This window comes from Cygnus olor, chromosome 4, assembly GCF_009769625.2.
Source record: "Cygnus olor isolate bCygOlo1 chromosome 4, bCygOlo1.pri.v2, whole genome shotgun sequence".
In the NCBI taxonomy this organism is placed as follows: domain Eukaryota; kingdom Metazoa; phylum Chordata; class Aves; order Anseriformes; family Anatidae; genus Cygnus; species Cygnus olor.
The window spans coordinates 76158477-76185846 of NC_049172.1; the positions used below are offsets into that span (position 1 = coordinate 76158477).

A 27370-nucleotide genomic window follows, 5' to 3' on the forward strand; every position below is an offset into this window, starting at 1 on the left:
GAGCGGGGCGAAGGACAGGAGGTGGCTAGGGCAGCAGGGAGCTGCTGGGGGTGGAAGCACGGCCGTGCTGCTCGAGGTGGCTCCTGGTGTCTTATCAGAATTGCCCAGACTGTCCGGTGTTTGAAGTTACGCCTATAGGATTTGTCCCGAGAAGCTGCCCGAGCCGCTCCGCCGTCGCAGCACGGATCCTGTTGGCACTGGGATATTGCGTGCGTGTGCGTCCGCAGCGCTCTGGGCAGCTTCTGCGGGGTGTAACAGGGCTCGGGCAAGGCAGGAGAGGCCCTGGGAGGGAAACCCACCCGGAGGGAAACCCACCCCAGGAACGCCGGAGCTGGCCCTGCGAGCGGCCGCCGCCGTGCCACTGCCAGGGCTAAACCCGTGCTGGAGAGGAAGCGTGAAATTCCCCTCCAGCAAAGGGCTTTGAACAATAGCTTTCAGGAAGAGCCCTGGGTATTTCTGCCCGTCGTTACCACCCAAGAAGGGCAGGGCTGCGAGTCACACAAGGTGGCCCTGGCTGCAGCCGTCATTTCATAGAACATTTCCATGGCTACCCGCAGCCCGCGCGGCCGGGGCAGCTGGAAGGGAGGGCTGTGGTTTCGCTCCTGAGCTCTGCTGCTTGTTCTGGTAGCCCAGAGGCCCCCAGGCTGGGGGATCCCGTGGTGTTCACGCAGGCCCTGCTCAGCAGCCGGCTCTGTGAGCTCCGAAGGGGGCTCAGAGCTACGGAGCCGCCCTGAGCCGCAGGTGGGGCTCTGCCCCCTCTCCCTCCGAGTCCTGGCTGGATGAAGCCATCCCATGCTGAGCTGGTGGATTTTGGCAGGAGTTTAGGAATCCCAGTGCGGCTTGCCGAGAGGTTTTCGCCCCAGCATTGCCACCGGAGATCCCCGTCCCTGTCTTTAACTAAATCAGAAGGTCAGTTTCGAAAAACTGTCCACAACTTTTGAAAGCCAGAGCTCAGTTCTGACTCCAAGGCTGAAGTCCACCTTGCCACTGTTTCAATCTCTCCATTCTATTAATTTCCCGTATTCAGAAGGAAAGGTATGACAAAATGCATGAGAAAGCAGGAATCCGGATTAGAGGCACCAAGTCCCAAGCAGGGGCTTGGGGAACAGCATTGCAATATCAGAGAGGCTTAAAAATTTATTTCAGTGTTGGCAGGTCTTGATGTGAAGCAGAACAGGACTTGAAGCACAGCGACAGTGGTGGCTGGAAGACTGGGATTTATCCCCTATAAATACGCTCTGGAAAACTGAATTATCTTGGGGTCACCGATACGTGCAGACGGACACGGACGGGGACAACAAAGCGCACAGGCAGAGCCAGCTCTGGGCAGGGGCACCTGCCTGAAGGCACCGAGAGCGGCACAGCCGGGGTGGAAGCACTGCCCCGAGCCTCCGAACCCCCCGGCCGGCTGCTGCTGCCGCTGCCGTGGGTGGCAGCACAGTGTGTGGGACGGTGGCGGTGGGTGCAGAGCCAGCCGCTGCCCTTCCCAAAGCGGCGGCTGCTGAAAGGCTTCTGCCACCCTCCAGCCCTGCGTCCAGCTCCCCGTGGCCGGGCACGGCCGCGTTTCGTCTGCGCGGGGCGGTTTCGGCGGGGGGAAGCCGCAGCGGGCGGCTGAATGAGACGCGGGCACCTCTCGGGGCTGCGGGGCTTTGTTCCCCGGGTGGTTGGAGCGGGGCTAAAGGTCGGCCCTGGGGAAGGAAAGCAGGCTGCTGCACGCCCAGGGTAAACAGGAGGGGTTGGCCGAGCGCGCAAAGCTCGCCCGCGGTGCCTTGAGGGTTGGCCTCCGTCGTTCCTGCTGGTTTGGAAAAGCCAGGCGGCTTTTCTGGGATAGTTTCATGCGCTGGGGTAGGAGGAGGTGAATGGTGATGCACAGCCCGGCTGCAAACGAGGTGATGGTGACGGGTTTGGTAAAGGCAGGAGGGAGAGGTGGGAGCAGGAGCAGGCTGGGGGCCAGGAGGAGAAGCGAGGGCAGCAGCAGCGGCTCCGGGAGACCAGCGAGGGTCGAAGCTGCGTGGTGCTGTGGAAATGGAAGTACGCCGCTTAAAAAGAGGAGCTGGGATGAGGGATCGGGGCTGGGGAAACTGGGGAGCTGGCAGGTCGGGGGGCACTGCCAGTGACCCAGCACAGGGGAAGGGACCAGCCCGCAGGGATGATTTGAGTACCCGACATTGCAGGCGGCTATTTTGTCACGGAGTGTGCCTTGTTCCTTCCCGTTTTCATTCACGGATCAGTTTTCCACCCCTCTTATTTCAAGGTGAAATGTTTTCCTGAATGACACGGGCGAGACCAAAAGAAAATGAGCCTGCCATCACGCCCACGTACCATTTCTTGAGCGGGTCAAACTCGGCTCCTCCAAAAGTTGGGTCCGAAGACCGTGGAAGTGAGCGGAAGGGACGGGACAAGCAGCGAGAGCGGGGACACCAGCAGGGACACAGAGATGCCAGGAGCTGTTGGAAGCAGTTCAGCAAAATAACAGCACAAGCTGAAAAACCAGGGACCACCAAAGCAAGCACAATGAGAAAGAGATTGTTGGGATTTCAAAAAAAAAATAATAAATGAAAGAAATTCTGTCAGTGGTATCCATCCAGTGAAATGACAGAATTACAACCCAGTGTGGAACTGGAAAAATGCTAAAGGGAGGTCAGGGATTAAAAGGGACTTTTGAAAGCTCCGTCAGGCTGATGCCTGCCCCATAAAAATAATGTACCTACTGATATGGAACTTCGTTAGCCGGAAATTAAAAGAACATAAAAGAGTTCCTGTCAGCTGACATTGTTTTTAGGGAAATAGAATCTGTCAGGCAAGTGATATCATTTTTTTAATGGGATTATGAGCTTGTAACAGACATCTTTGATGCATTTGTGTTGGCTCTGCATGATGATTTGATTAATAAATTAGAACAATACAAATGCAGAATGCTTATGTCAGTGACTGGCAAGGATAAATAAACTTCTTGTGGACAGGCTTTCAAATGACACAAAGTTTGTGTGGCAACAAATAATAAGGGCACATCCCAGACACGCCATGTCAGTAAGCCAGGCGCAAGCAATGAAAATTCATCTGAAGGTGACCGAATGCCCTGTGTCCAGGGACAAAGAATGGAGCTTTTTGTGCAGAATGGAAAATTTTATCCCAGGTGGCAGTGACCTGAGGAGAATTGAAGGTGATGGTGGCTAAACAGCTGAACACCAGCCTCGGCGAGACGCCGTGGCCGGTGGGACTGGCTAATGGCCCCCGCGATGGTACGAACACACCATTTGGGAGGACCAGGTGGTTTATATTCTCTTCGTGCTTCTTCCTAGAGCCACTGCTCTGTCCACTTCTGGCCTCCATGGACTGAGAATTAACATCTTGAAATATGGACGGGTTTTTGCAAAAAAATGCATGAACGAGTAAATTAGTAAAAACATGCCGTAGGGTGAAAGGCTCCACAAACTCGGTCTGTTCAGCTGATCAAAGAGAAGGCTGGGTGATCCCAGATGCCAGGACCATACCCAAACACCAAACACTGGATCACAGCAGTGTTTTGACTCTACTAGGTACGGGCTTAGAGAGGTCTGCAGCTGGAGTCCAGGTGGGATATTGTATGGCATCTAAAACAGCACTAGGTTTTCCCTTAAAGTATGTTCACATTTCACCACAGATTTGGAAATCACTTGACACACTGAAAATCTATGGTTAGTGCTTCTCAGGAGGTCCTGCTACAAGATAAAAATATCCCTCTCCTTCCCCATTTGCCATGAATATTTATGAATCTATGGAAATATTTTTGGTGCTTTCCCCTTGAGAAAAAACATGAGGCTTTGCCGGTAAATTAATATATATATTTATTTGCTTTAATTCAATTAAAAACCAAACATTTCTTTTTAGACAGTGCTACCATGTCTCATAATACCTTCCCATGTTCCTCTGTGGAGGTTAATGCTCTGTTTTTCTCCAGGATTTTTTTTTTTTCTGCTGGTACAGGACCGTAAGACCGAAGTTAACAACGGAGTAAATGTCAGAGTTGGGTGACAAATTTATTTGTAAGTTCCTAGCTCCAGGCTCAAAGCCCTTGTAGTAAGGTGTGGTGGACCAAGCAGTGTGCTCAGAACAGAAAACCAGACCCTGCTGAGCGCGGTGTTTGTGGTGGCACCATTACCTAGCCGAGCGTTCAGGATCAGACCTGGCTTTGGTGTCATTCCTTGCAGCTCTCATACTGTAACCGAAACCATCAAGCGCCACCGCCAGCTGCTCACTCAGCCTCTGGTGTTTAATCCTGTTTCTGAGGCTCAGTGAAGACAATGTAATATTTACCACTGACTTCAGGAACATTGGCTCAGACCACTACTAATTTGAAGGAAAACAGTAATCTTCTTAGCTGCTAGCAGCGGTAGATGGTAGTATCTGTGGATTTCACACTGGAGCTGGGCACGTATCGCATGCCGAGCAGTGCATTATATGTTTCCTGTAGCCACAGGCAGCTCTTCTTGGAGGTCTGAAGTCCAGAGCAGTCTGAATCCCAGCCGATCTCCTCGCTCTGCTTTGCCACGGGGGGCTGCACCTGCGAGGAGGGGTGCTGGAAGCATGAGGCTCCTGGCGCGCCGGCGAGGAGGAGAGTCCAGCTCGCCTCTGTGGAGCAGCCGGCGGAGGCAGGCGCAAAATGCACAGCGCTCCCCTCCCGTTGGATCCCGAACCAGCCCTGGGGGAATGCTACGTCTGCTGGGCTCAGAAATTGCCCAGCTATTTTTATCTGCCTCCATTATATCACTGACGTGTCTCTTTGCTTCTGGTCCTCGGAAAGCTTCTATCGGATCTCCATGGTGACTGCCATCAGAGTACAGATTTCCTCACTGGTGTTAACACATCCGAAGCGACATCCATCTGGTCTCGCACGACACCGTGTTTGGCAGCCGTAGGCATGATATGCAAGAGCTGGTGAACTTCATATGAGCTAACAAAGTTTTTGTCAGGCTTTCCTTGCCACTCTTGTTTCGTTACAGTCATGCACGGATAATGTTTTGGGAAGTTCTTTTATCATCCTCTCATTTAATTCAAGGGATGATACAGAGATAATCAGACCAGCAGTGCTCAGCCTCTTAGAAAGCCACAGTGAGGGAAGCCAGAGGCGTGCTCTTACAATTAACTCAGTTTATTTATATCTCAGAGCATGAAACAACAAAAGCAAATGCAGAAACCCTCGGCAGCATGTGTAGCCTGCCCTTTCTGCTATTCATCCCATTATACATCACACTTAACCCGCTGTGCATCTCGCAGACCATGGGATCTCCTGGCACCCAACCCAGTGATAGCACATAGCTGGGATAACACATAGCTTTCATACACAAAATAATAATAATAATGATAACCAGCCATTTTAGGAGAGATTAGCGCTGGGAGCCACAGCAAGCTCTCAAGGAGACCTTGACACCCAAGGCTGTTTTTGGAGGCTGGCAGCACTCTCTGTAGGAAGCTCTGTGGTGTCCTTGGGTGAAGGCACCTCTGAGGTTGAGCCGCTTCTGACAGTGGCCAAGGAGGGGCTGCAATTAGGCAGCTGGTGAGACACCATAAGATCGAGCTGAAAGGCGGTTCAGAGTCATGGGAAGCTTTTTTTTTTCAGCCCACAGTCAATGGCACTGTTTCAGGATGGGGGTGACCTCACTTATTGGGGTTCAGGGTGAAAGGAGGTTTGTCCTGTGGGATGGCAGTGATATTGAGAGTTACCCCAAAACACACCCAAAGGGCTGGTCTGGGTGTTTCCTTCCTCCCTAGGGTGATGGTAGGGGCCTTGCAATGGGGTGGGAGGGGGATGAGGATAGTTTGGACTGGGGTCCCGCTGGGCACATCCGTAGGAAGGGGCTAAGCTGGGGACAGTCTCATGGGGAAGATGGCAGAGGGCACAAAGCGCCGCAAGGGAGCGCTCCTCTTCTCTGGGGGAGAATGGTGAGGCGGCTGAACCTCCTGGGGCATGGCACAGGCATGTTCCCATGGGGGTGTCCCCTCACTGGGGCCATGAAGGGAACCTCCCTTCATGGTAGGTGACAATGGGGCCACAGCCATGGGGCTGTGTCCCCTCAAGGGGACATGGCGTAGGTTTAATGCCGTGGGGCTGTGTCCCCTCATGGAGGATGTCACTGCTGTGGGTTTCTGACTTCTCGTGGGGGATGTCATGGGGTCACTGCCGTGGGCTTGTGTCCCTTCAAGGGTACATGGCACAAGGGACACTGCCATGGGGCTGTGTCCCCTCATGGAGGATGTCGCTGCTATGGGTTTGTGACCCCTCACGGAGAATATCACTGCGATGGGGCTGCGCCCCCTCAAGGGAACATGGCATAATGCCACAGCCAGGGGGCTGTCCCCCCTCATGGAGACTGTCACTGCTGTGGGGCTGTGTCCCCTCACGGGGGATGACACATGGGGTCGCTGCCACGGGGCTGCGTCCCCTCATGGAGGCTGTCACTGCCGTGGGGCTGCGACCCCTCACGACCAGCTCAGGGACCCGCGGCCATGTCGGAGGCCTCCCCGCCCTTCCCCTCACGGAGCACGGACACCCGCCTCCCTCGCCCTCCGGCCGCCCCTCCGGGGGCCGGTCCCGGGGCTCTCCCCGCCCCGCTCGGGGCCGGGCTCCTCGCAGCGGCCCCGCAGGCCCCGGCTCTCCCCCGGGCTCCCCGCACTACAACTCCCGGCGTGCCCGGGCAGGGCCGGGCTGAGCGGAGCGGGGAGGACCGGCAGGTAGGAGGGTCGGCTCGGCACGGCTCGGCTCGGCCCGGCCGGGCTGGGCTCGCTGCGTGCCCGCCGGAGCCTTCCCCCTGCTCCTCCTCCTCCTCCTCCTCCTCCTCCTCCTCCTCCATGGAGCGGGGGAAGATGGCGGAGCTGGAGAGCCTGGAGACGGCGGCGGAGCACGAACGGATCCTGCGGGAGATCGAGAGCACCGACACGGCCTGCATCGGCCCCACGCTCAGGTACGGCCCGGCCCGGGCACCCCCGGGGTTGGGGGAGCACCCCTGGGGCTGGGGGCACCCCGGGGTGCTCCCCCGGTGGGCGGCGGGGCCGGCAGGTGGCACCTGCCCGAGGCCCGCAGGGGACATCCCCGGCCCTGGGCTGCGCTTCGCGGCTGTGTGAGGAGAAATGGGATTTGTTTCTGCAGGGGGAAAGCCCTCGGGAGAGGTGCGAAGCCCCCAGCCCCCTGGGGTCGGGGACATGGGAGGTGCAGGCGTTGGGGTGGGCGAACCTTGGCCTGCCACCTGCCTGCCCCTCTTGGTCCTCCGACTTCTCCTTCGCCACCTTTGGGCGATGTCGCCTTCTGTCCCTGGGCTGCTTTGCCCCTCGCCACACGCAGCTGTGCTGTGAGGACATGTTGGGTGTCGGACCACTTCATCCCTTTCTCGGGGCCTGCTTCCTTCGAGCCCCCCCACCCCCCCCCGGCAGCGTGCTCGTCCCCAGGTGACGATGGCGAGCTGTCACACAGCCCGTGGTGGCACTTGTAGGACGGGCAGGACACAGGGGGGAGAAGGGGCACGAGGATTTTGCTGCCCGTATCCCAGGACTTGTCAAAGTTATTCTTCGAACCGTTGTCCGCCCTTTTTGTTGATCTGTATTTGCTTCACAAAAACCATGACTAATTGCGGAGCTGTGGTGCGGGCACAATTACTGTCCCGACGATGATATGAGTTAATGCTTCCGTTTGCTTAACGGCTCCTTTGTTCTCCCCTTAAACATCTTTTTCCAGCGGTTCTTGCAGTGTCCGTCAGCTGGCAGACCCCGCTGCCGTGCTCTCCTGTCCGAGGAGCGCAGGTGAAGGCAGCCGCCTGCCCCGCAGCTCCGTCCCTGAGCTTTTCTTCTCCCTCCTGCTCCTGCCTGTAGGTCTGGGTCTGCTGCTGGTCCCCGTACGGGTTTCTTTGCGATGCCCTTTAGGGTTTTGCAGCAGGGGTTTCTGCTGCGTTGTTAATTGGAAAGACGTGCGAGCTGGCTGTTCCACAGAAGCCCGCTTCTCAGGAGAAATCGTCTGATGTATTTATTTTTAATTGTGATATTTTAGATAAATTCTGCCCGTTTAAGCAGGCGCCATGCTGGTAGCATCGCGGTCCCGATAGAAGCCACGGGCTTGATTCAGCAAACTGCGAGCACCTCCTGCCCCCCTTTAAAGTAAAACAAGTTCCCCAGGGAACTTCATGTGAAAACCAAAACGCATTACTCGTAACGCCGGGCACAAATGTGTTCGTTATCTGCTGGGAGGTTAATGATACAAACGGGCAGAGGCTGTTTATAGCTCGCTGTAAGGGTTTCACCTTCATCTTTCGGTTTCTCTCTATCAGCCCAGGAGCTGCTGAACTTGCAATCACGGTGCCAGGTGAGAGCATTTAGGTATAAACAGACCTCCAGCCTCCTGTCCCATCCCCTCCGTGGCAGCCCTTCCTTTCTTTTCAATGTTTAAGTTTTCCAGAATCGTGGTTTTAAATGACTCAGGTGGCTTTCTTTAAAAATAAATGGATTTAAGCTGTTTGACGTGCAGTGATGCTCCAGTGCAGGCAGAAAGTTAAAGGCAAAGCTTTTTGTGTGTGGATCAATAGGATGCTGAGTTCGTCTTGCTGGAAGGGTTGCCTCTTTGTTTAGTTTTTCTGACTTCGCAGTTTTATTTCTGAAGTTCTTCTGTAAACCTTTAAAGGTAAGCTGAATGGCGTTAGCTCTATTAACAAAACTGAAAAAACTGGTTAGAATGGCTGGGAACTGCCAGAATTAAGAGTGTGGGTGGTTCTTCTTGTTCAATTTCGTAGAGCTGAGCGCAGTTAGTCTTGTTCCTTAATATTAAGGCTAGATGTGGAGGCTTTATATCTATCTTTGCATACCCACAGAAGAAACACTAATGAGCATCTGGGGCGAAGCAAGGTTTGTCCTTTGCTGCGTTAACTTCAGCAGTGGCACTTCATCAGGAGGACTGGTATCTGCACGAGCGTAAATGCTACCTGCTCCAAGGATTTCTGGAGTTTAAACTGAAGCAGCTCGGGGTAAACATGATGTGCTGGAGAGTCCGGGAATGTGGATGATGGAAACTTGAGGGAAAAAAAAAAAAAAAGGTGACTCACTGCTGGGAAGCATCATGGAAGAAGTGTGTCTCAGGAGCCGGGCTGCCTTCCCTTCTAGGAACAGCAGTCCCGAAACACGGTTCAGAAATAGGCTGCGCTGCTGGGCTCCTACCTCCAGCACGGGCTTGTTTGCAGAACTGCACCGTTATCAGCGTCTGACATGGCAGAGTTAGATACCGTGATTGCAGCTGCCCCGTGTTGTAGGGGCTCGGTGCTGAATTGGTATTATCAGAGGGTGGCTGAGGGGTTAAGATGTTAAAGTTAAGGTCCAACTAATTCATCTGTCTGGGTGGGTTCGTGTCCCACCCATCAGGGAGAGTTTTCTGTTGGGGAAAAAAAAAAAAAAAGAAAAAAGAAAAAAAAAAGCAAGTGTAGTAATTCTCGCCCTGGGGCGGGGGAAGGCCGAGATGCCTTCTTGAAGTCCCTTCCAGCCCTATTTTTCTGCTGTTTTCTTTCTGTGATTCTGGGAGTCAGCAGGATGGGCCGGGACTCCATTGTGCGAGGCGCTGTGCAGATGTGGGACAAAGCCTGCCCCTCTCCAACGAGAGCCGTTTCGTTCTGAATATAAAACGGGAGACGGGGGCATGTGAGGAAGCATTGCGACAGCGCTGGGCTGTGTGATGAGCTGGGCCCGTCTCGTGGCCTGCTACACTGGTGGCTCAGATGCTGTCGAGGGCTCTCTCAAATACATACATTTAATTTCTGTTTCGTATGTACGTATAGATTAATACCTGAACAGCAAATGCCGCTGTGTCTGAAGGAGGACACCGAGCAAGTTCAGCGAGTCTCTGTGGGGACCCCCTCGAGTCTGCGATGCTCCTGGAATCCAAATAATGCATTTCAGGATGTCTTTCCTGCTATTCAGCCCCTACTAATTATATCCATTGCTCCTAATTCCACTTCCTTCTGCTGTTCTAATTCCTCTTTTTTTTTTTTTTTTTTCCCCCTCTTGTCATGCTCCTTGATTCTGCAGAGTATTTTTGGATCTCCTCTCTCCAGGTTTCTAAGAATCGCGTAAATCTGCGGGGTCAGGTAACCTTCGAGGGAAAAGGAAACTTGCCGGCCTAAAAGCTCCTCTCGACTGAGCTGTGACTTCAGAGCGCTCTCATTTTTATTACGCCCAATTGGCCCGTGAAGTTTGTTGCTCTTCAGCGAGCTTTTTCTCCCCCTGGTATGTTTTTTCTCAGTGAGAGGGAGCTAGTGCTGGACCACGATGTAGCCGCGGTCACCGTGAGCGGGGCTGGTTGCTGCGTCGCCCTCGCTGCTGGACGCCTCTGCACTTTCTAACCCGAAGTCACTCAGGGGAAGAGGCTGGTCCCTCACCGTGCAACCTCGTGCAGCGTTTGCTGAGTGCTTGTCCTGAAATATCTCACCGCTGCTGCTTCCCCTAAAACACACAAAGGTTATCACGTAGCTAATGCTGTTTTACTGCCTTCTGTGACTTTTTCTAACTTCTCCCTAGCTCTTCACATATAATGTCTTATCTTCAGCTCCCTGTTTTGTGCTGTGCTCCCAGATCATAAACGAATGACTCAGACCGGTACGGGGTAAGGGCAGGCGAAGCAGCGGGGTTATTCTGTACGACAGCCCGTGTACGTGGGCCACGCAGCGTCACTCGCTTCTCCCCGTGCTCAGCCCGTCACCGACGGACGAGCCCGTGTGGTTGTATGACTTGCTGATCATTTTGCATTTTCTTTTTTGGGTTTCAGCCTGCGGATATTTTGCTGTCGCTTCCCCTGTTACTCTGCAGTGTCCTTTAGCAGCCGATGTCATCTCACGGTTAAAGTGGGCGCTTGGATTTGCAAGTGACTTCTTAATCTGCTTTGCAGTTCTACGGCTCGAGCTTCTTAAATCGGCCGCTGCTTCAGATGCCTTGCCTTTCTTGCTCTCAAGCTGCACTGGCAGCTTTTAGAAATCGGGGAAGAATTTTTAAGCAGTGTTCGATAAATTAAAGCAAAAACCCCTCCGGCCACACAGACATAGCCACAGCGTTCCCGCTGCCTCCTCAGCGCTTTAGGTGCGGGTAAAATTCTGTCTGTGCTCTCCGGAGTAGTCTCCTGTTCATACCCTGAGAGCTTGGAGCAGCTGTCTTTTCCTCAGCATTAGAGCAGGGTTTAGTACTTCATGCGGAGCTGTTTTCTTGGGAATTCAGTTGCTGGAAGCTGTGGATCGTGCTCCTCGTGGCTCCGCCTGTACCTTTGTACTGGAGGCTGCTGCAGCGTGAGCTGCTGGGAAGGACCGAGGTTTGCAAGGGATTGTTCTCCGTAGCTGCCTGATTTCAGGCGCTGTTACTCTGCCAGCTTTTGTGTCATCTGCAAATTATATCATCGTTTTTTTTTGTTTTTTTTTTTTTTTTCTTTTGAGATATATATTTACTTTCTGGATTGTTCCTCGGTGGTTGAGATTTTATCAGCTACGCTAGGGCTTGTACTTACCTGAACCCCTTCAGAAAGCTGACAAACCTTAGATCTCAAACAGCAATTAGTCATTCCCTGCGTGCTTTGATACAGAACTGTACTTTTAACAGGAGTTTGGTGTCTGTCTGCTAATTGTGCTTGTTGGGGAGATTACAGAGTTGTTTAACCTAAGAATGAAACTGAGCCCACTTGATAGGGTGTAGTTTCTCCTAAGCAGCTCTCGGCGGAGATTAAAGCAGGACTGTAATTAGGCTCTATTCTCTTAATCCTTTATCGAGTTTTCCACGACTGTGTTTGGGATTAGCGTCGTCCCGGCTGACCCGTAGCTGCCTGGCCGACCCTTTTATCATCCCGGCACCGTGCCGTGCTCATCCTGCTGCCTGCACCCGCCCCGTGCCGTGGTCCTGCTTCAACACCGGAGCCGGAGGTCCTCAGCCGCCTCGTGTAGCGTTCTGGGTCTCCTGATTCAAAGGGATAACAAATAAAAATATTTTCTGGGAGTAAAGAAAGTAGCATGGCAGTCCTGCCGGCTGAGCGCCGAGGCTCCGCGCTGGTTTTGGGGGCGCCCCAAGCTCCCCTCTCGCTGCTCCGGGCTGGAGCCGTTGTTTTGCAGGACGAATAGCAGCAGCTTGCTGGGGTCCTGGCTCTGTCGCAGCCTCTGTGCCTGTCCCGTTCCGTTTTCTGGTGCAGAGCTCTGAAAACTGGGGCTTGGCTCTCAGGGCCAGGCAGGTGGTGGGGCTCCCGTTAGTCCCTCTGAGCGCCCAGCGCCTCCTCAGCTGGGAGGTGCGTCCTTGGTAAACCCCATCGGCAATGGGGCTGGGTGGAAAAAATGACCCAGCTACATAAAAAACCAAAAGCTTATGAGAGCCGGGTGTCTTCGTCCTGCCCTGCCCTGCCCTCTTGTGTTGCGAAGGTGGGCACGAAGCCGGCAGGTGAGTGCTGGGTGCCTCCCGGGGCTACGGGGCACGGCTTGGCAGCTGGCACTGCCACAGGCGTTTTTCCCCGTCTTTCATTTCCTCCTCCCAGGTGTCAGCGTGGCGCAGGGCTCAGGTGGGTGCGGAAACACTGCCCTCCCCTTTCCCACTTCATTATTTCGGCTGGATCACTTCGCCCCCCGCTTCATCTCGGGCTCGTTTTGTGGCATCCCAGTGCCTAGGGTGGGTGGCACGAGGGATGTGACGGCTGGGTCTGGGGGCCAGCTGTGCTGTCAGATACCTGACATCCACGGCTTGGCTTTGCCCTCTGTGAGCTGCTTCAGCTCCTCACCTGGCAGAAGGGTGCTCGGCTGGGGAGCGGAGCTGGTTTTTGGGGTGTCGGCAGGGAGCAGGAGCAGCGGTGCTGTGCCAGCCTTCGGGGCTGGGTGCTGGGCAGGACGGGCAGCCGGGCTGGTCCTCGTCTGCTGCCGTGGGTGAGACGAGGATAAGGGTCTGCGTCGCAGATGTGGAGCGAGGGGCAGCGACAGGCGGCGGGTTTAGGAGCTTCCCGCTGAGTATTTCCGCGGGGAGGCGCGAAGAGGGCACGGTGGGCACCCTCCTGCTCGCGCCTACCAACGCTGGTGGCAGGCGGCTGCGACTGCTGCGCTGTCCTCCAGCCGAGCAGGAGGGCAGGGCAGCGTGGAGCAGGGTTGGGATCTTCTCGTACGCGTGCTGGGACCGGCCACGAAGTTCCCCATCGAGGTCCCAAGCCGGGTAAGAACTGAAGAGCACTCAAAAACTACACGCAGCATCCGTTTTAAAAAATAAAATAAAAAAAATAAAAATCCCCCGAGGCAGACAGCTGAGCGGACTTGCGGAGGCAAAACTTCACCGAGGTGTCGTGGCCGCCGCTTGGTGCCCTCCAGCTGCTTCGGGTGGCTGTGCCCGTCCCATCTCCGCGCTACGTGCGGCGAGCGCCAAGGGCCGGCCGCCGGCGAGGGAGCGCGGCGGAGAAGCGGCAGGGCACAGCCCGTCCAGACGCTGACTGCTGCCCGCAGAGCTCGCTCAGGAAGCTGCTTGTAGCAACTGTGAATTGTCTGCTAATAAAAGCCTCGCGGGATCTTTTGAAGCATCTTTCAGCCCGTTCTCCTGCCACCCAGACGGGGAAACTGCAATCTCCTGCAAACGAGCCTGTGCCGCTGTTCATATGCACGTAATTAAGTGTCTTTTAAAAGACAGCTCGTTGCAGTGCTGCTTGAATTATATTAGTGTTCCCTTCTGGTCAGGCTGATGCTCTTCAGCTCCGTGTTTTCTGCTGTGGAGAGGAAAAGAAAAATAACCAGCGAGGGCTCCTGTGAAGTAATTCAGCACCAGCACTAAAGGTACGTCAGGAGACGGACGCGCATGGCACGGCAAGCCCTGCCTGGAGGTACGCTTCACTTCACGACGCCAGCTTTTAGGAATAATTCCTCGCTTGCAGCGTTAAGGTTCTGGAAACCGCTTTGGGACGGCGAATCCCTATAATTGTGTAACCCTTTTTATTTCAGTCCGCACCCCGGTGCAGGCTGAAGGGAACAGCTTGCGGGAATGTGCTGCCCGGTTATTTATAGCTTGCGTTTTTCTTCCTTTCTCTCACAGAAGTACATTCCTTTCTGGAATTTAATGAATCACTGTCAAGGGGCAGATTATCGAGTGCCTGTTCCTGTTCCGGGGGCTGTGGAAGTGTGTCTGGGCTCTTGCAGCTCACCGACTTTGTTTCTCTGCTTACCCCCCGGGCACCTTTGATGCCTGGCGGCAGTGTTGTGAGGTCGTAAGCTAAAGGGAGAGATTTCCCCGGTACCGTTAGGGAGAAGCTGCCGTAGGAGTCCGCGCTGCTGTCCTCTGGAGCTGTCGCTGCGTGTGACTTCGCAGTATTTCCTCGGGGCTGGCAGCCGGGCTCCTCCTCGGAGCTCTGCTGGGCTGCTTTGGAAGCCGGCCCTGCGGCGTTGAACGCTACCTGCTCTGTCCCTGCTGTCGTGCTCCTCCCGATTCCACTTTCAGTGGTTGGAAGTTTTTTTTTTTTTAAATAAAATGGACATTTATTCTGTGGACGCAGAAGCCTAATAATACGTTTTTTTGTGATTCCCTCGTCCCAGAGGAGAGCAAAAACAGCCTCTGAGGAAAAAACCATGAAATGACTGGGATTGCTTAACCCAGAGAAGACAAGGCGGGCATGTAATTCATCTTCAGATATAGGACAGACTGTTGAAAAGATGAAGAAGAGCTTTTTTATTAAATAAAAACCGCAGAATTGCTGTATATTATTCTTACAGTATTGCTGTGTGTTACTGAGGTCTGGACTACAGCTGCAGCAGTGGGGGCTCAGGATAAACGTAAGGAGTTGCCCTCTGATGGATAGTTAAGAAAATCTTGCAAATGTTTGTGCCGGTCACATCAAAGGCCCTTCGTGTTCGTTGTTTTGTCTCCGACGGCCGTGAGGAAGGGGTGCTTATCGAACCGAGTTCAGAGCAGGTACGGGCACACGCGTCTGGTTTCTTCGGTCTGTCCTTCGGAGTTCGCTGCTCGGATTGCACCAGCACCGCTCTGCTCGCGAGCTTCTGACGGGTCTTTTCCCCGTCTCATCACTCAGCCGGCTATTGCTCTAACATTCAAACCTTTCAAGGTGATGAATTCTGCAGCTTAGTTGCGCATTGTGTACTTCTTGAGGGCTTCAAATTGTTTTCTGCTAGGACAAGGCCTGGGCTGTCACGAAGGATTATGAGAAATTGTTGTTCAGTTGTTGCCTTTTTTTGTTTTCCCTTCGTTTCCCTGTCTATTTTTCTTGTTTCGCCTTCCAAGCTGGAAGCTCTGAACCAATTCAGTCAGTTTTCCTGCTAGCGCTGTTCTGAATCGCCCACGATCTCTGTCGCTTTTCCTGGCATCTTTTCTCGTAGAGCTCTCACCTTTTTGCAGCGACGCTGGGAAGATCCGAGCTGCACGTAGTGATGAAGGTGCAGATTCGGTTCTTGAGCTGGATTAAGCGGCACGGTGATGTTTTGGGCTTTGCTTTCCCTTCTGCTCATGGTTCCTTGGGGTCTCTCTGGCCTGAGCCAGCCCTGCTGGCAGTGTGGCCCTAATAACACTCCCGTCTTTCCTCCTCGGTGGCCGCAGTTAATTTGGGGCCCCTCGCTGCTGGTGTATGACAAAGGGCTTGTCCCCGCTTCCTCCCCAGCAAGCGCCCTGCTTTAGGCTGCCGACACTGAATTTATTGTTGTTCTCTCACCTGATAGTGGCATTGTGAGATCCCCTGCAGCTTTTTGCTTTGGGGCTAATCAAACCGAACAGTTCTGTGCCCTCCGCCTCTGGCCTTCTTCAAACCGCTGGTAAGCACAACAAACTAGATGAAAATCAACCGTCTGTTTTTTTTTTTTTCCTTGGAGTTTTGAGTGCTTTTAACACGCGAGTGTTGACCAGATGCCCCTGGTTAACAAGCCTGACTCCTCCAAAGAGCGCTGGTAAATAAACTCCATGAATGCCACCCGAGGCAGCTGTTCCCTCCTTCCCGTATTGTACATCTACAAGTTTGCTAACAGTTTTGTAAGGAAGCCTTTTCCTGCTCCGCCCAGTCACGTTCAGCGCTCTGCAGCGGGCTGGATTCTTCGCGTGCCGCGGAAATGGGTGTCGTGTTCTCCGTCTTTCGCTCCTCTCGCAGTAACAGCGACGTCAGCAGTAGGTTGTTGCTGATGCCGTGTTCGTGGCCGGGCAGTTCTACGCGCGTGTGAGCAAACGCAACTGTTCGTTTTGCTGCGCTGGTCTCAGCACCTTCTGTTAACGCCTCGGTCGGTGGCGGCAGGAGAGGTTTCGGTGCAGAAGCTCCCTGGACCCACCGGTGGCACGCAGCGGAGCATTTTGCCAGCCCTTGCACGCCGGGTTTGCTTTCCCGAAGAGCTCCCACCCCCTTGCTTGCTCTGGCAGGTTTCCTCCCTCTGCTGTTTGAGTAAGTTACAGGTTTTCGTATATTAAAAAATTAGCTTTTAAAAAGTCTTTTTTTTTTTTTTTTAATAGCTTATCTTGCAGTTGCATTTAGCTTACTGGGATTTGTGCTCTTCAATTTTGCGGAGCTGGAAAATCTTTCTCTTATTCCTTGAAAACCTTTCCTGCCGCTGAGGGGGTGCGTGTGTACGTGAGCGTTTGAAGCCTTTATTCGTCGTTAGTGTACTGCTGGCTTGGAGCATATAAACACGTCTCTTAAGCAGTTATCTTGCCGCCCCCAAGCTCTTAATACTTCTAGCTGTTCCTTTTTAATTTCCTTTTTCACGCCGTTCCTCTTTGTGTTCCTCTGTGCGTGTGAGAGTTTTCCTCCTGCTCCCACAGAGGTGTGGGGTTTGGGGCTTTACGGGGCTGCGTCGCAGATTCCGAATGCTTCAGAGGCTGGGAGCTGAGGCACCTTCCGGAGCTGTCCTGACTCAAACGCAACAATTTGGGAAGCCTAAAACCTTAGCTGTGGGGCACCTCGTCTGAGTAAGCGTGTCGGCAGCGCCTCTGCGAGGCTGGTTTCGCTCCCGTGTGCGTGGCGCTCGAGGTGTTTCCAGCAGGCGCGTGCCTGAGCTCCTGGGGATAGCTCGTGCTGCTCTCGCTGGGTTCGAGGAGCCTCCAGGAGGGTTTTTTTCTGCCAGAGCAGTTCCTTCAGCCGGCTTTTGGCTGCCCTCCTTTCTGAGGGCTCGTCGGAGGCAGCGGGCTGGCTGGGTTGTTCGCGGGGTGCTGCCCTCGTCAAGTGCTCCCCGCTCCGATGCGCCGTAGGGCGGCTGCCACGGCTCCGTGAAAAGCCAAAAACGGGAGGCCAGGCTGCTCCGCTTCCCGTGGATGTACCGTAGGAAGTAACGTCCTTTAATAACATTTCTGATTCAGCTTTAGGTCATCATAAAGAATTCCTCCTTTGTAATCGCCAGCCTGTTCCCAGGTGCCGTTCCTCTTGCAGAAACGAGGACGCGCCGTGCGCCTGTCTGCTGGAATTTCCTTCCCTCCGCTTCAAAATTGGTTTGGGTTTGGAAAGTCAGCATACGGATAATTAGCTCTGCTGTCGGGTTGGCCTTAGGGCTGGCAATTTGCTCGGGCAAGCGCGCTGCTTTGTGCTCTTTCAGTCACTTAGGGCCGAAGGGGCTGGGCAGCATTCGCTGGGGCAGGGCAGCAGGCGAGCAAATCCTCGTTTCTGCGGCTTCTCAGGGGTAGTTACTAGAACAAGCTGGGCAGGAGGCTGCGTTCGGGGCCAGCCCGGTGCTTTTGGGGTTTTAAACTGCGTGCGGCAGCGACAGAAAGGTCAACATCTGCAGAAGTGGCTGCGCTCTTCCTGAAATCCCTGTGCTTTAGCAACCTGTTATTTGAAGGCTTATTATTCTTGTTTTTTTAATACTTCGCTTCTGGCCTGGACTCCAGCAGGCGGTGAACGTGCCGGTGTTGTCGCTGGTGCCAGCGGGGAGAATGAAATGAAGTCTGGGAGCCTTGTGCGTGGGGAGAGGCTCTTAAGAGGGCTCCAGAGAGGGGCTGCTGGCTCTCCGGGTGCTCCTCGGGTCGCAGCAGGGCTCTCCGGGCGCAGTGCCACAAGCACACGTGGCCGGAGCGGGCCCTCGAGCGCATGAGTAGGTGGGGACCGAGCTAAGCAACGGCGTGGGGAGTTGGGAGGCTGCTCGACAGGCTCAGACCCATCATCAGCCGCTGACCCAGAGCAGGGAAGTCTTCCTCGTGCTCTCGCAAATCCAGAGCGTGGGGGACGGGAGCTGCCTCGAGCCCAGACGTCCCCACAGTCAGTGCTTTGCTCCCTGTGCCAAAAGGGAGCTGCAACATCCTCGTCCTCTTCTGCCTTCCTCTGCCCAGGCCAGCCGATGGTTGACATGCAGCCCAGAGGAGCTCTTTTCCCTCCTCTGATCAGAATTAATTCCTTGCCTCCCTTCCTGCGACAAAGAAAGCTCCAAACATCGCTGCCCCGTGCAGTGTGGGCGTGGGGGCTGAGGATGCTGCTGCAGCTCAGCGTGTGGCTGCGCCTGGTGCTGAGCTCTGTGTTGCTGTTTGAGTGCAGGCAGAGCGGCTGGAGGCAGCAGAACGAGTCTCCTCCTTAAGATCTGTCCGTGAGGTTCAGAGATTTGCCAGGTCTTCCATAAAAGGTTTACTGAGAAGCAGTGGTTTTTTTTCTTTTTTTTTAAATTTCTGTCGCCATTCGAGGGGAACAGAAAGGGAAAAGCTGAGTGGCAGGAGCTTTTTTTTTTTTTTTTTTTTTATTTTCCCCTCTCTGCTGAGTCACGACGAGCTCCAAGGTAAGGGAGGCGCCTGGAAACGCGGAGGCAGTGTTCTGGCCGATGCACGGGGCCGTGGACTTTGCTTTCAGGCTGACGTCTTGGAAGACGAAGCACGTGAGCGGTGTGGTGAGGAAGGGAGCAAGCCTGGACAGAGGCAGCGCTGCCAAAACTGAGCCAGGGTCCCAGATTTTTTTTTTTCTTAATCGATAAGAAGCAGGGATTTCTTGGGTGTGAGCTTCCTTGGAGGTATAGTCCCCTGGAAGAGGGTACCTGTTAAAGGAATATCTTCCAAATATTGCCTTTATTAAGTAAAGCTTCCTTCTGTGTTATCAGAAACAAGCGAGCATGAAGACCATTCGAGCCGTCTTCCCAATCCATTCCTTTCTTCTCCTGATCAGGAGAGCCTCAGACACCAAAGGATTATAACCTGAATTTGCTAGAGGAACAATGCCCCGCGGAAGGCCGACAGAGGTGTCGGTATCCTCCTCAGGCTGCCTTTTCCTGGCAGCCAGCATCGTGCTGGCTTCATCTGCGAGCTCGTGGCTTTTAGATCCCGAGTGAATTTACCCGTGGTTGCTGCTCAGAAACCACTCGTGGGGCTTTCCTGCGTGGGTAAGACGCTGCTGCAGGTAAAAGTAGAAACTTTGTGCTCGGCCTCTTCGGTAAGGAGCTGGATCCTGGATTAATGCTTTGAGCTTACAGGGAGGGCAGAGGTCTGCTCACCGTGAATTCCTTGCAAGTCTTCTGGAGCCATGTCTTTAGCAAATCACTTTTTTTTTTTTTCCCCTTTGTTTGCAATGATGTACTCCTGCAGAGATTTTTCTACCTGCGTGGCTTCGGTGAGAAGTAAAACGTGTTTATGGGGCCTTTAGAGTTAGGGTCCCCTTCCCGTCCGCAGAAGGGGTGCGGGGCTGTGCAGGGAGCCAGAGGCCCCCGCCGGGAAATGAGAGCCCTGCCGCGCTGCGTGCTGTAACACAGGCTCAGTCCTGGGCTGTCGTTTGTGGTGTTTTGTGCCCCTGCTCGCTTCTGTAGGCGTTTAACAACGCCCTTCTGAAGCTGTGGAAGAAGATGCAGTGGGTAGGTGGTGTCCATGGAGTGCCTTGTCCCTCTCGTGGGGAGCTGAGAGCCCTTTGCTGTGGTTGTGTTTGGCTGGGCAGGATGAAGGTCAGCAAGTCGGAACGGAGCAGATAAATCCCGTTGCAGAACACGCCTGCAAAGGTCAGATTTGTGCGCGTACCCGACCGCTCGAGCTGGAGCACCGTGCCTGGGAATTGCCGGTGCTCTGGCTGGGGTTACCCATCCACAAGAGGAACGTTTTCCTTCTTAATTTCTCATCGAACTGACCTGAGGTGCCACGAGCTGCGCAGCTAGCGGGCAGCAGAGCAGTACCAGGGCTGGCCCCGGCAGCCGGAGGGGCTGGCGCGGGTACGCAGCCTCCTGGGCTCCTCTTGTTGTGCCTGGCGTGGCTCTGCCTCCCAACGCAGCTGCTCGTCAGGTGGCTCGCCCGTCCTCTGCCTCCTTGTGCTGCTGTCGTGCTGCTTTTCTTCCCTAAAAGGTTCGTAAAGGTAGGAGAAACTTCACGGCTTGGAGTCAGACCTCAAATTCCACGTGAAGCGCTGTCGCTTCTGCTTGCATCTCGTAGCGCAGCGCTGCTGGGGGTCTTTGGGCCGTAGGCGGCACGTGGGGACCAGAAGAGGCTTTTTGGGGCCGGCAGAGCAATGAACCCCATGGGCTCGAGCGCTCCTTGCACTGAAATGCAGGAGCTCGACCGTCTCATGTCGGGGAGGTGCAGCCTGTGTTACTCGTTGCCTTCCGCCACGCTGCCCTGGGTGCTCGGAGAAGTGGTCGCTTCTAGGCGGGATCCGTCGGAAACGTTGGATGTCATTGAGCTTCCTTTGCATTTAAGGGCTAGAAAAACCCCAGCGTGAGCTTTCGGAGACCCTGCCCTCTCATGCAGGGCTGTAGGAAACATCTCTTTAGGAAACAAAGCAAGAGCAAAGCCAGGCGGGGTGGTTAGCTTGGTTATCGCTCCTGCAGTCCGGCAGCGCAGCCGGACCGCTGCCGGGGCGGCCTTCACCGAGGTTCCTCCGGCACTCCAAGCTGGAAATGCCGCAGGAAGCGTCTGTTGCGGTGGCCTGAACAGAAAGGGACGTTTATGGTCTGGACCCCAATTTTTGGAGTCGTCCGATTTGCCCCATGCTTGGGGCTTTTTGTTTCAGGTGTGGATTTACCTTGTGGTCGCTGGCGATCTGCGTGGCAGCCGCCGGTGGCCAAAAATGCTGCCTGCTAGCACCGGGCTGGCCCGGGTGGAATAAAAATAAAATAATAAATAAATGATACAAATGTTCTGGTGATGAGCCAAAGCAGGCTTGCAGGCTTGAAATACTTCCGTAGACCGTTCATCCGGGTCTGCCTGTTTCTGCCCGCTAGCAGTAGTTGGTAGTGAAATCATGTTAAGAGCAGGGTTTTGGTTTTGAATTTATCGATTGACCAAAAAAAAACAAACAAACAAACAAACCACCAGTCACAACGCACAAAAACCCAACGAACAACAAAAAAAAAACCCCAAACAAACCCACAAACTCCGGCAGTTTTTCCTCTCTGCTCTGTAATGTGCTGGCCCTGCTTGTTTGCTGCTTGGTTCGGAAGCAGCAGCTAAAAGTGCCCGTCCCTTGCTGGTGCCGTGCCAGGAGTTGTTGCGTGCCAGACCAACTCACAAGCGCTTTGTTCTGGAGAGGATTCCAAAACGGGCGCTGGAAGGGAACCTGGTAGGCGACACATCCACAGGCGGCAGTAAATATGCCGGGGGGGTTGTGTTTTTATTCTAAAAGCTTCGGGCGCTATTGTAGATCGCCGTGGAAAGTTAACTCTTTTGCAACAAGTAGTAATGGGGGTAAAAAAAAAAAAAACAAAAACCCGACTCAGTCCTTTTATGGACCTGCTGCACATTTATCATTACGTAATCATTATTGTGCACTTAATCGTTATTTGTCCATTTCCTTATTTCTAGTTTTTAAGCTAAAATAAGGAAGTCTGAAGCAAATAACAAAATATTCTTTCCTGGGAAATGTGATCTAATTATTCTTATTATATTATTCTTCCAAATAATAGAGATCCCTGTGAAATAAGCTTGAAATAAAGTAGTGTTTTTGTTATTTTCCTTAAAAATAGCTGTTTTGGGGAGACGGAGATGAAGTCAAATGCGCTTCGGGCTCATTTCTTCAGGTTGTCCTTCGTGAATGGATCTGTGCCTTGTCCCGAACAGGATCTCACTTGTGCAGGTGGAGTTATTGCAGTTCCTTTTTTTTTTTTTTTCTGAGCATTTTTGGTGCTGATGGGCAGAGTTGTCTGGTACAGATTCGTCTGAAGTCCAGCATGCAGGATGCTCGTTGGCGTGTAAGGTTAACTAATCCATTCAGGCTACTTGGGCACTGCTTTCATTTTTATCGGAAGCTATAAATAATGGTAATAAGAGACAATTCAGGTAGAAGGGCAAAATACGAGGGACGCAGCTGCTTCAGGGCCTGTGAGCGCAGCCAGGTAGCATAACAGTCTTTAGTCTTTAAGAGGTGGTAATAACACAGCCAGCTTCAGTTACACGTGTGGCTAAAGCTGCAGTGCAAGGGCTGGACGCGGCGGCGGGGACAGGAAAATAAATGGAAGCTGGAAATAAAAGCAGGAAGTGCAAAATGAGATTCAGCCTGGCTCAACCCAAGTGACTTTTATTGGAAAAATAACTTGCCTTTGCTCGGTGTTTGCCTGTGCACACAGCAATAAAGCTCCCTGCCAAGGAGAGAGAATAAAATAATCCCAAACCGAGAGCCGTGATGGGAGCCGAGCATTTAGGGGCTCTGCTGGCGGGGAGGAACGGCCGCGCCGCGTGGCGGCACAGAGCGGGTTGTGTCTCGTGCATAAGGCCAGCAGGAGGATGCAGCTCTTTGCTGAGAAGTCTGCAGCGTGTTCTCATCATCGTGCTTCGAGACGGGCAGAGGATCGTGGCCCTGCCTGCCCACCACGCAGGAAGCCTGGTGGCAGAAATCAGCCTGCCCGGGGAACGGGAGCCACCCGCGGAGGCTGGAATTGTCTGAGCAGCTCACCGCTGGCTGCAGGCGGCGATGCTCGGTGCAGGGAAGTGCCGTCGGACGTCCCCCTGGGCTTCCACGTCCCGACAGAGATGCTTCTGCTGAGCCCCGTGCTCAAGCTCAGCCTGGTGAAGGTGCCTGTGGGGACAGCAGCAGTCAGCTAAGCGCGAAGCTACAAGCGGGCTGAAGCTGCTGTCCGTACTGAATCGCCCCCGGCGTGGTTTCCTACGTGCTTTTACCTATGCAAAGTGCACGCGTGAACTTGAACACGAATGTGTCTCGCTAAAAGGATGTGTCTTATTCCTATTGGAGTGGGATATATTCACCCGAGTTCCCAGTCTGAAGAGGAGACCGCTGCTTTCTGCAGCGCGGATTAACCGTGAGTTACGTTACCATGCTGTAAGGAGCAGTCCTGCAGCGGCTGGCTCAAAAAGTAGGGTGTGCCCGTCCTGCTGCGTGATCTGTGTGGCGTTTAGGAGTGGTTTCACAGGTGGTTTCTCACCTCTGATGTCTGTGACACATTCGTCTGGGGGCCCGTTTCCTTCCATAGGGTGTGCAGCTGCTGAATAAACTGACAGACGCAGCGCTCTTACCTCTGCAGCTGATGAAAACCACGTTATTTCGTGGGTGAAGTAGCTAAAAACGAGAGTCACGGCAGCACTAGGTATCTTAAAGCGATTCTTCAGCTGTTGCACGTGAAGGTATTTTTCCTCCGTATGATTTTAGGGCTGCGGAGCGTCTGATAACACCCCTGCAGCCTGAAACTCGCCCTGTCTCGGAGAGGTGCAGAGGACGGAGACCGTGCAGGTGCTGCAGCGTGGCCACGTCGGGCACAAGGACCGCGGCTGTCCCCGGGGTGCTGCCGACACACCTCCTGGGAGATCTCCTGATCCCGCTGCGCCCAGCGAGCGGGTTTTGAGCGCTGCCCATCTGCTCGCCAGGGGCTGGACGGGGCGGCCAGGGGAAGCGCGTGGTAACTGCTCTCACGTGTGCGCGAGAAATGGGAGCTGCTCCGCGGTGGCAATCTACAGAAAACACGTCTGTCCTCCTTCTGGTTCGCTGCACTGCTGCCCGGGGATGACTTTCTTCACTAAAAGCTGTGGTCGTATTAGTTATTTATTTATTTTTGGCCGTTTCTTGCAGTACATCTGCAGGAAGGGGGTGTTTGCACCCAGTCCTTTAGCTGGTATTGCCGTCGTGGGTTGGGTATTACGGTTTTCCAGCAGAAACGCTTCATTAAAGCCTCCAAAGCTTTCGAGTTGTTTGTTTTTTTGTAACCCGTGTTTGCTCAGAAAAGGTATAATAAAAGAGGAACTTACCAATGCGCAATTGGCCAGGGTTTTCGGAAGAAGCCGGCTCTTTAGGCGAGGAGGGATGTGACAAGCAGGTAAGTCCCCGCAGAAGCAGACGAACACCACGAGAAGCCCAGCGTTACGTTTCAGTGGCTCGAGGGCTTTGCCGGGCTCGCTGGCGTGCGAGCGAGGGCTCGGCAACCCCCGGGGGCACGGAGGCCAGCCCGTGCTTGGGGCTCTCGGGGCTGATTGCCGTCTGAAACCGGTTGGGGTGACACCACAAAAGGTGGACAAAAGCCTGGGGCTGGTAGCGGGATGATTTAACGAGCGTGAGGGCAGTTGGGCTGCTCTTGGTTTTTGGTTTCATTTTTCCGCCACGCTTGCGTCTTCAAAATAAGGAGGCACTCCAAGCGCTTCCCGGTTGCTGGTGGGGTGTTTCCTCCGCCGTTAGGAGGATTTGGACTCGAGCAGAGCTGTTCAGTTCAGCTGTTCAGAGTGCCCTGGCCTCCCTCTGCTGTAACGTATGTACGGTTTACTGGGGTTGGGTTGCTAAACCTCCGTGCTTTAGGCCTACGCTGCAAGCCGTGTGTGTGAATACCTCTGTTCCCTGGCTCTTTACTGGATGACAGCAGTTCTGTCCTTATTTTCTTGAAGCCACGGCGGTGGTGATTCATTAGCTCAGCCCATAGGATACTTCCTCCTTTGGCTCCCCATATTGCAGCGTGCTCCCAGTCGTGCACCCGCCCCGAGTCCCGCACCCTCCAGCTGATTCACACGAGGTCTGCCCACGTCTGTGCGTGCAGGCCTGTGTGTTTTGGCCTTTCCCTGCAGGTGCTGAGGAGCCTGACCCCGCTGTTGGCTCAGCGGTGTGCTTTCCCACGTGGGAAAGCCGCAGCCCCGGTGTCTGTCCCTGAACTCCTCCCCGTTCCCAGGCCGGAGGTTCCCAGGCCGGAGCACCGGTTTTGCACTCCGGCGGACCTTCCGCTGCTCTTTAATGAGCTCTTTGGCATGCTTTTGTGAGTCTCCTTAGCGCAGGATGTATTTTTAGAGCCGCTCATGCTCGAAGCCGTGCGCCGATCGTTGCTCAGCCCCGAGCTTCCCGCTCCGGACCAGCTGGAAGCCGCCGATCCCCAGGGACGGTCGGTGCTTGCTCGCGCCCCGCTGACCCGGCTCTCCTTCCACTTGCACGCCCGTGAGCTGCCCGCAGAGCGATCGTTACACGCAGAGACCGGGGTTTGGACTTCTTCTGTAGTTTTTTTCCCAGGTGGGATAGAGAAGGTAGCTGGGAAAGGCTGGGGAGCTGGTCGGAGATGAACAAAAAAAAAAGCTGGGAGCCCCCAGCGAGAGGGGGACACGAGAGGGACGAGCCTGAGCGAGCAGAGGAGGTGGAACTCATAAACAGTCGATTGTCCTGATCTAATCAGGAGCCCTATTTTTACACATCCTGTGCTCTGTGTATGTTGTTTTTTTCTTTTTAAATCGAAAGAGCGCACCGCTGGTTTTTTTTTTTTTTTTTTTTTTTCCCCCTTGCCTGCTTCCCAAACAGGAAAAGCCGGGGCTTTATTTTTTCCTCCCGAGGAAGAACTCTGAACTGCTGCTGAATGACAGGCCTATTTTGACAAGGCAGAGGTGTAAATATACGAGGGGTCAGGCTGGGCTCTTTAATCTTCACGTGGGACGGGGCTTCGAGAAGCCTCTTCCGCAGGACGCAGCTCGGGAAAGCGCGGGGGCTGCTGCTTGCCTCTGCCTCCGTGGCGCTGGGCTGGCTCCGTGGTGAAGTGGATGTGCAAACTGATCGTCCCGGGGGAAATACCCAGGGCTAGGAGGGCTGGTTTGCTGCAGAAGCCAGACATAAGCGCTGCTGGGCTGTGGGGGTGCTCCTGGCAGTGGTTCTGCCGTTGGGTGCTGCCCTGTGAGCATCCCAAAGCAGGCACTGCAAGGGCGACGAGGTCCTGGTGTCCTCCGGCACCCCTTGCCCTCCACTGCCCCTGGCTGAAGCGCTGATACAGCTGCAGACCGGTCTGAATACCGCCAAGGAAGCGTCTGGTGTCCGTGGTGTTTGGGCTGGACGAGGCGCTTGCCGTGGAGGAGCCTCAGGGCAGCTCCACCCGCTTTGGGAATTGCCGGGCTGTTCCGCAGCGTGTTTATGAAGCGGATCAGCCGGCCCCGAGAGCCCCTCCTGGCCTGGAAGCGCCTGGCTCGCTTGATAACCGCGGGGCTGGAGGGCAGATTTCAGCGCCCAGCACCACGCGCGGGCCATTGCAGTGGCTGGCCCTGCCGGCGCGGCACCGGGGCAGAGGCGAGAGCTTCGTGCCTGATTTCTTTGTGCGCTCCGTGCGTGTTTTCTTCTCCTTGACTTTCCCGTTGGGGACGCTGGGGTCCTTTGAAGCGCATTGGCTCGAGGCCTGAGCCATTGCACGTTGCCTTTTTAAAATTCCTTTTGCGCTATCAGCTGGACGCAGCGTCCTTCGCTTCCTGTCCTCAATAGCTGCGAGCTGCTTTGTTCTGCTCCGGCGAGAGCTGGGTCTTGGGTAGCTCACCAAGCCGGAGCTGGGGAACTCTCTAGGAACCCTTGGTAGGAGAGGCGCTTATCCCATCATTTGGGGCTGTTAGCGTTAATTTTTGCTAAAAACAAAACGCTAAAAACAAACCGAGCTGCTCGCGTTTTAAGAAATCCCGTAGCTGCCCGAGCTCGGCGCAGCGACCAGCACGAGGTGCTCGTGTCCCCCCGTGCCGCGGTGCTTTGCACGTGGTGGGTGCGGGACCCCACGGTGGCAGTTTGATGTCCCCCCCCCCCCCCCCCCCCCCCAGTTTGGTGCAGCCCTTGGGTTGCAAACTGAGCCTCTGCAGTGCTGGAGGCGGCTCAGGCTCGTTGCTCGTGCAGGAGAGGACTTGGGGAGCTTGTGCTGCCAGAGCCGCCCTGCGCCCTTGGATTTTCTGGAGCAAACTTTCCAAGGTAAATTCGCTAAAGCCTTTGAAAGTCTGGAAAAACTTTGTTAAATAAGTTTGTCTCCTCTTTGCTGTGCATTGAATGCCCGTGCCAGTTGCTTCCTCTGCTGTATCTTCATCTTTCATTACTGCAGGAAGATATCGTCCTGCCTCCCTGCTCTCCGTCTCTGTTGGAGTTCTCATAAAGTGTTTTTTGGTTAGAAACGGGCACGGTGTAAGAAGGGTAAGTATCCACGTGCTAGTTAAAAAAAAAAAAAAAAAAAGGAAAGTGGTGGCGCTTCACTTGGCTCCCAAGTCAATTTAAAATGCTTGCGATCGATGTGGCGGTGGTGCCGGATTTGTAGGAGGCTGAGGGTCGGTCCCTGCGGGGAGGCAGTGCTGCGGC

At 54.4% G+C, this 27370-nt stretch overlaps 1 protein-coding gene and 1 long non-coding RNA gene across 12 annotated transcripts in view; one reads left to right on the plus strand and one right to left on the minus strand.

Moving 5' to 3' along the window:
* Positions 1–6575: 6575 nt before the first annotated feature.
* The window catches only part of EXOC6B (exocyst complex component 6B), a 293346-nt gene continuing 272551 nt past the window's right edge, over positions 6576–27370 (plus strand). For 4 of the 11 annotated variants that reach the window (XM_040555319.1, XM_040555320.1, XM_040555322.1 and 1 more), the window contains exon 1: positions 6577–6941. In XM_040555319.1, the coding sequence (XP_040411253.1) occupies positions 6829–6941 (113 nt within the window). In that variant the 5' untranslated portion in view covers positions 6577–6828. Of the gene's footprint in view, positions 6942–27370 lie in introns of all 11 variants that reach the window. The other 7 variants (XM_040555321.1, XM_040555324.1, XM_040555329.1 and 4 more) reach the window with 3 other exon arrangements.
* On the minus strand, positions 10247–24400 carry LOC121069282. Its single transcript, XR_005819370.1, has 2 exons — positions 24064–24400; positions 10247–22882 (listed from the first exon to the last, which is right to left on the minus strand). It is a non-coding gene; the product is annotated as an uncharacterized LOC121069282 (long non-coding RNA).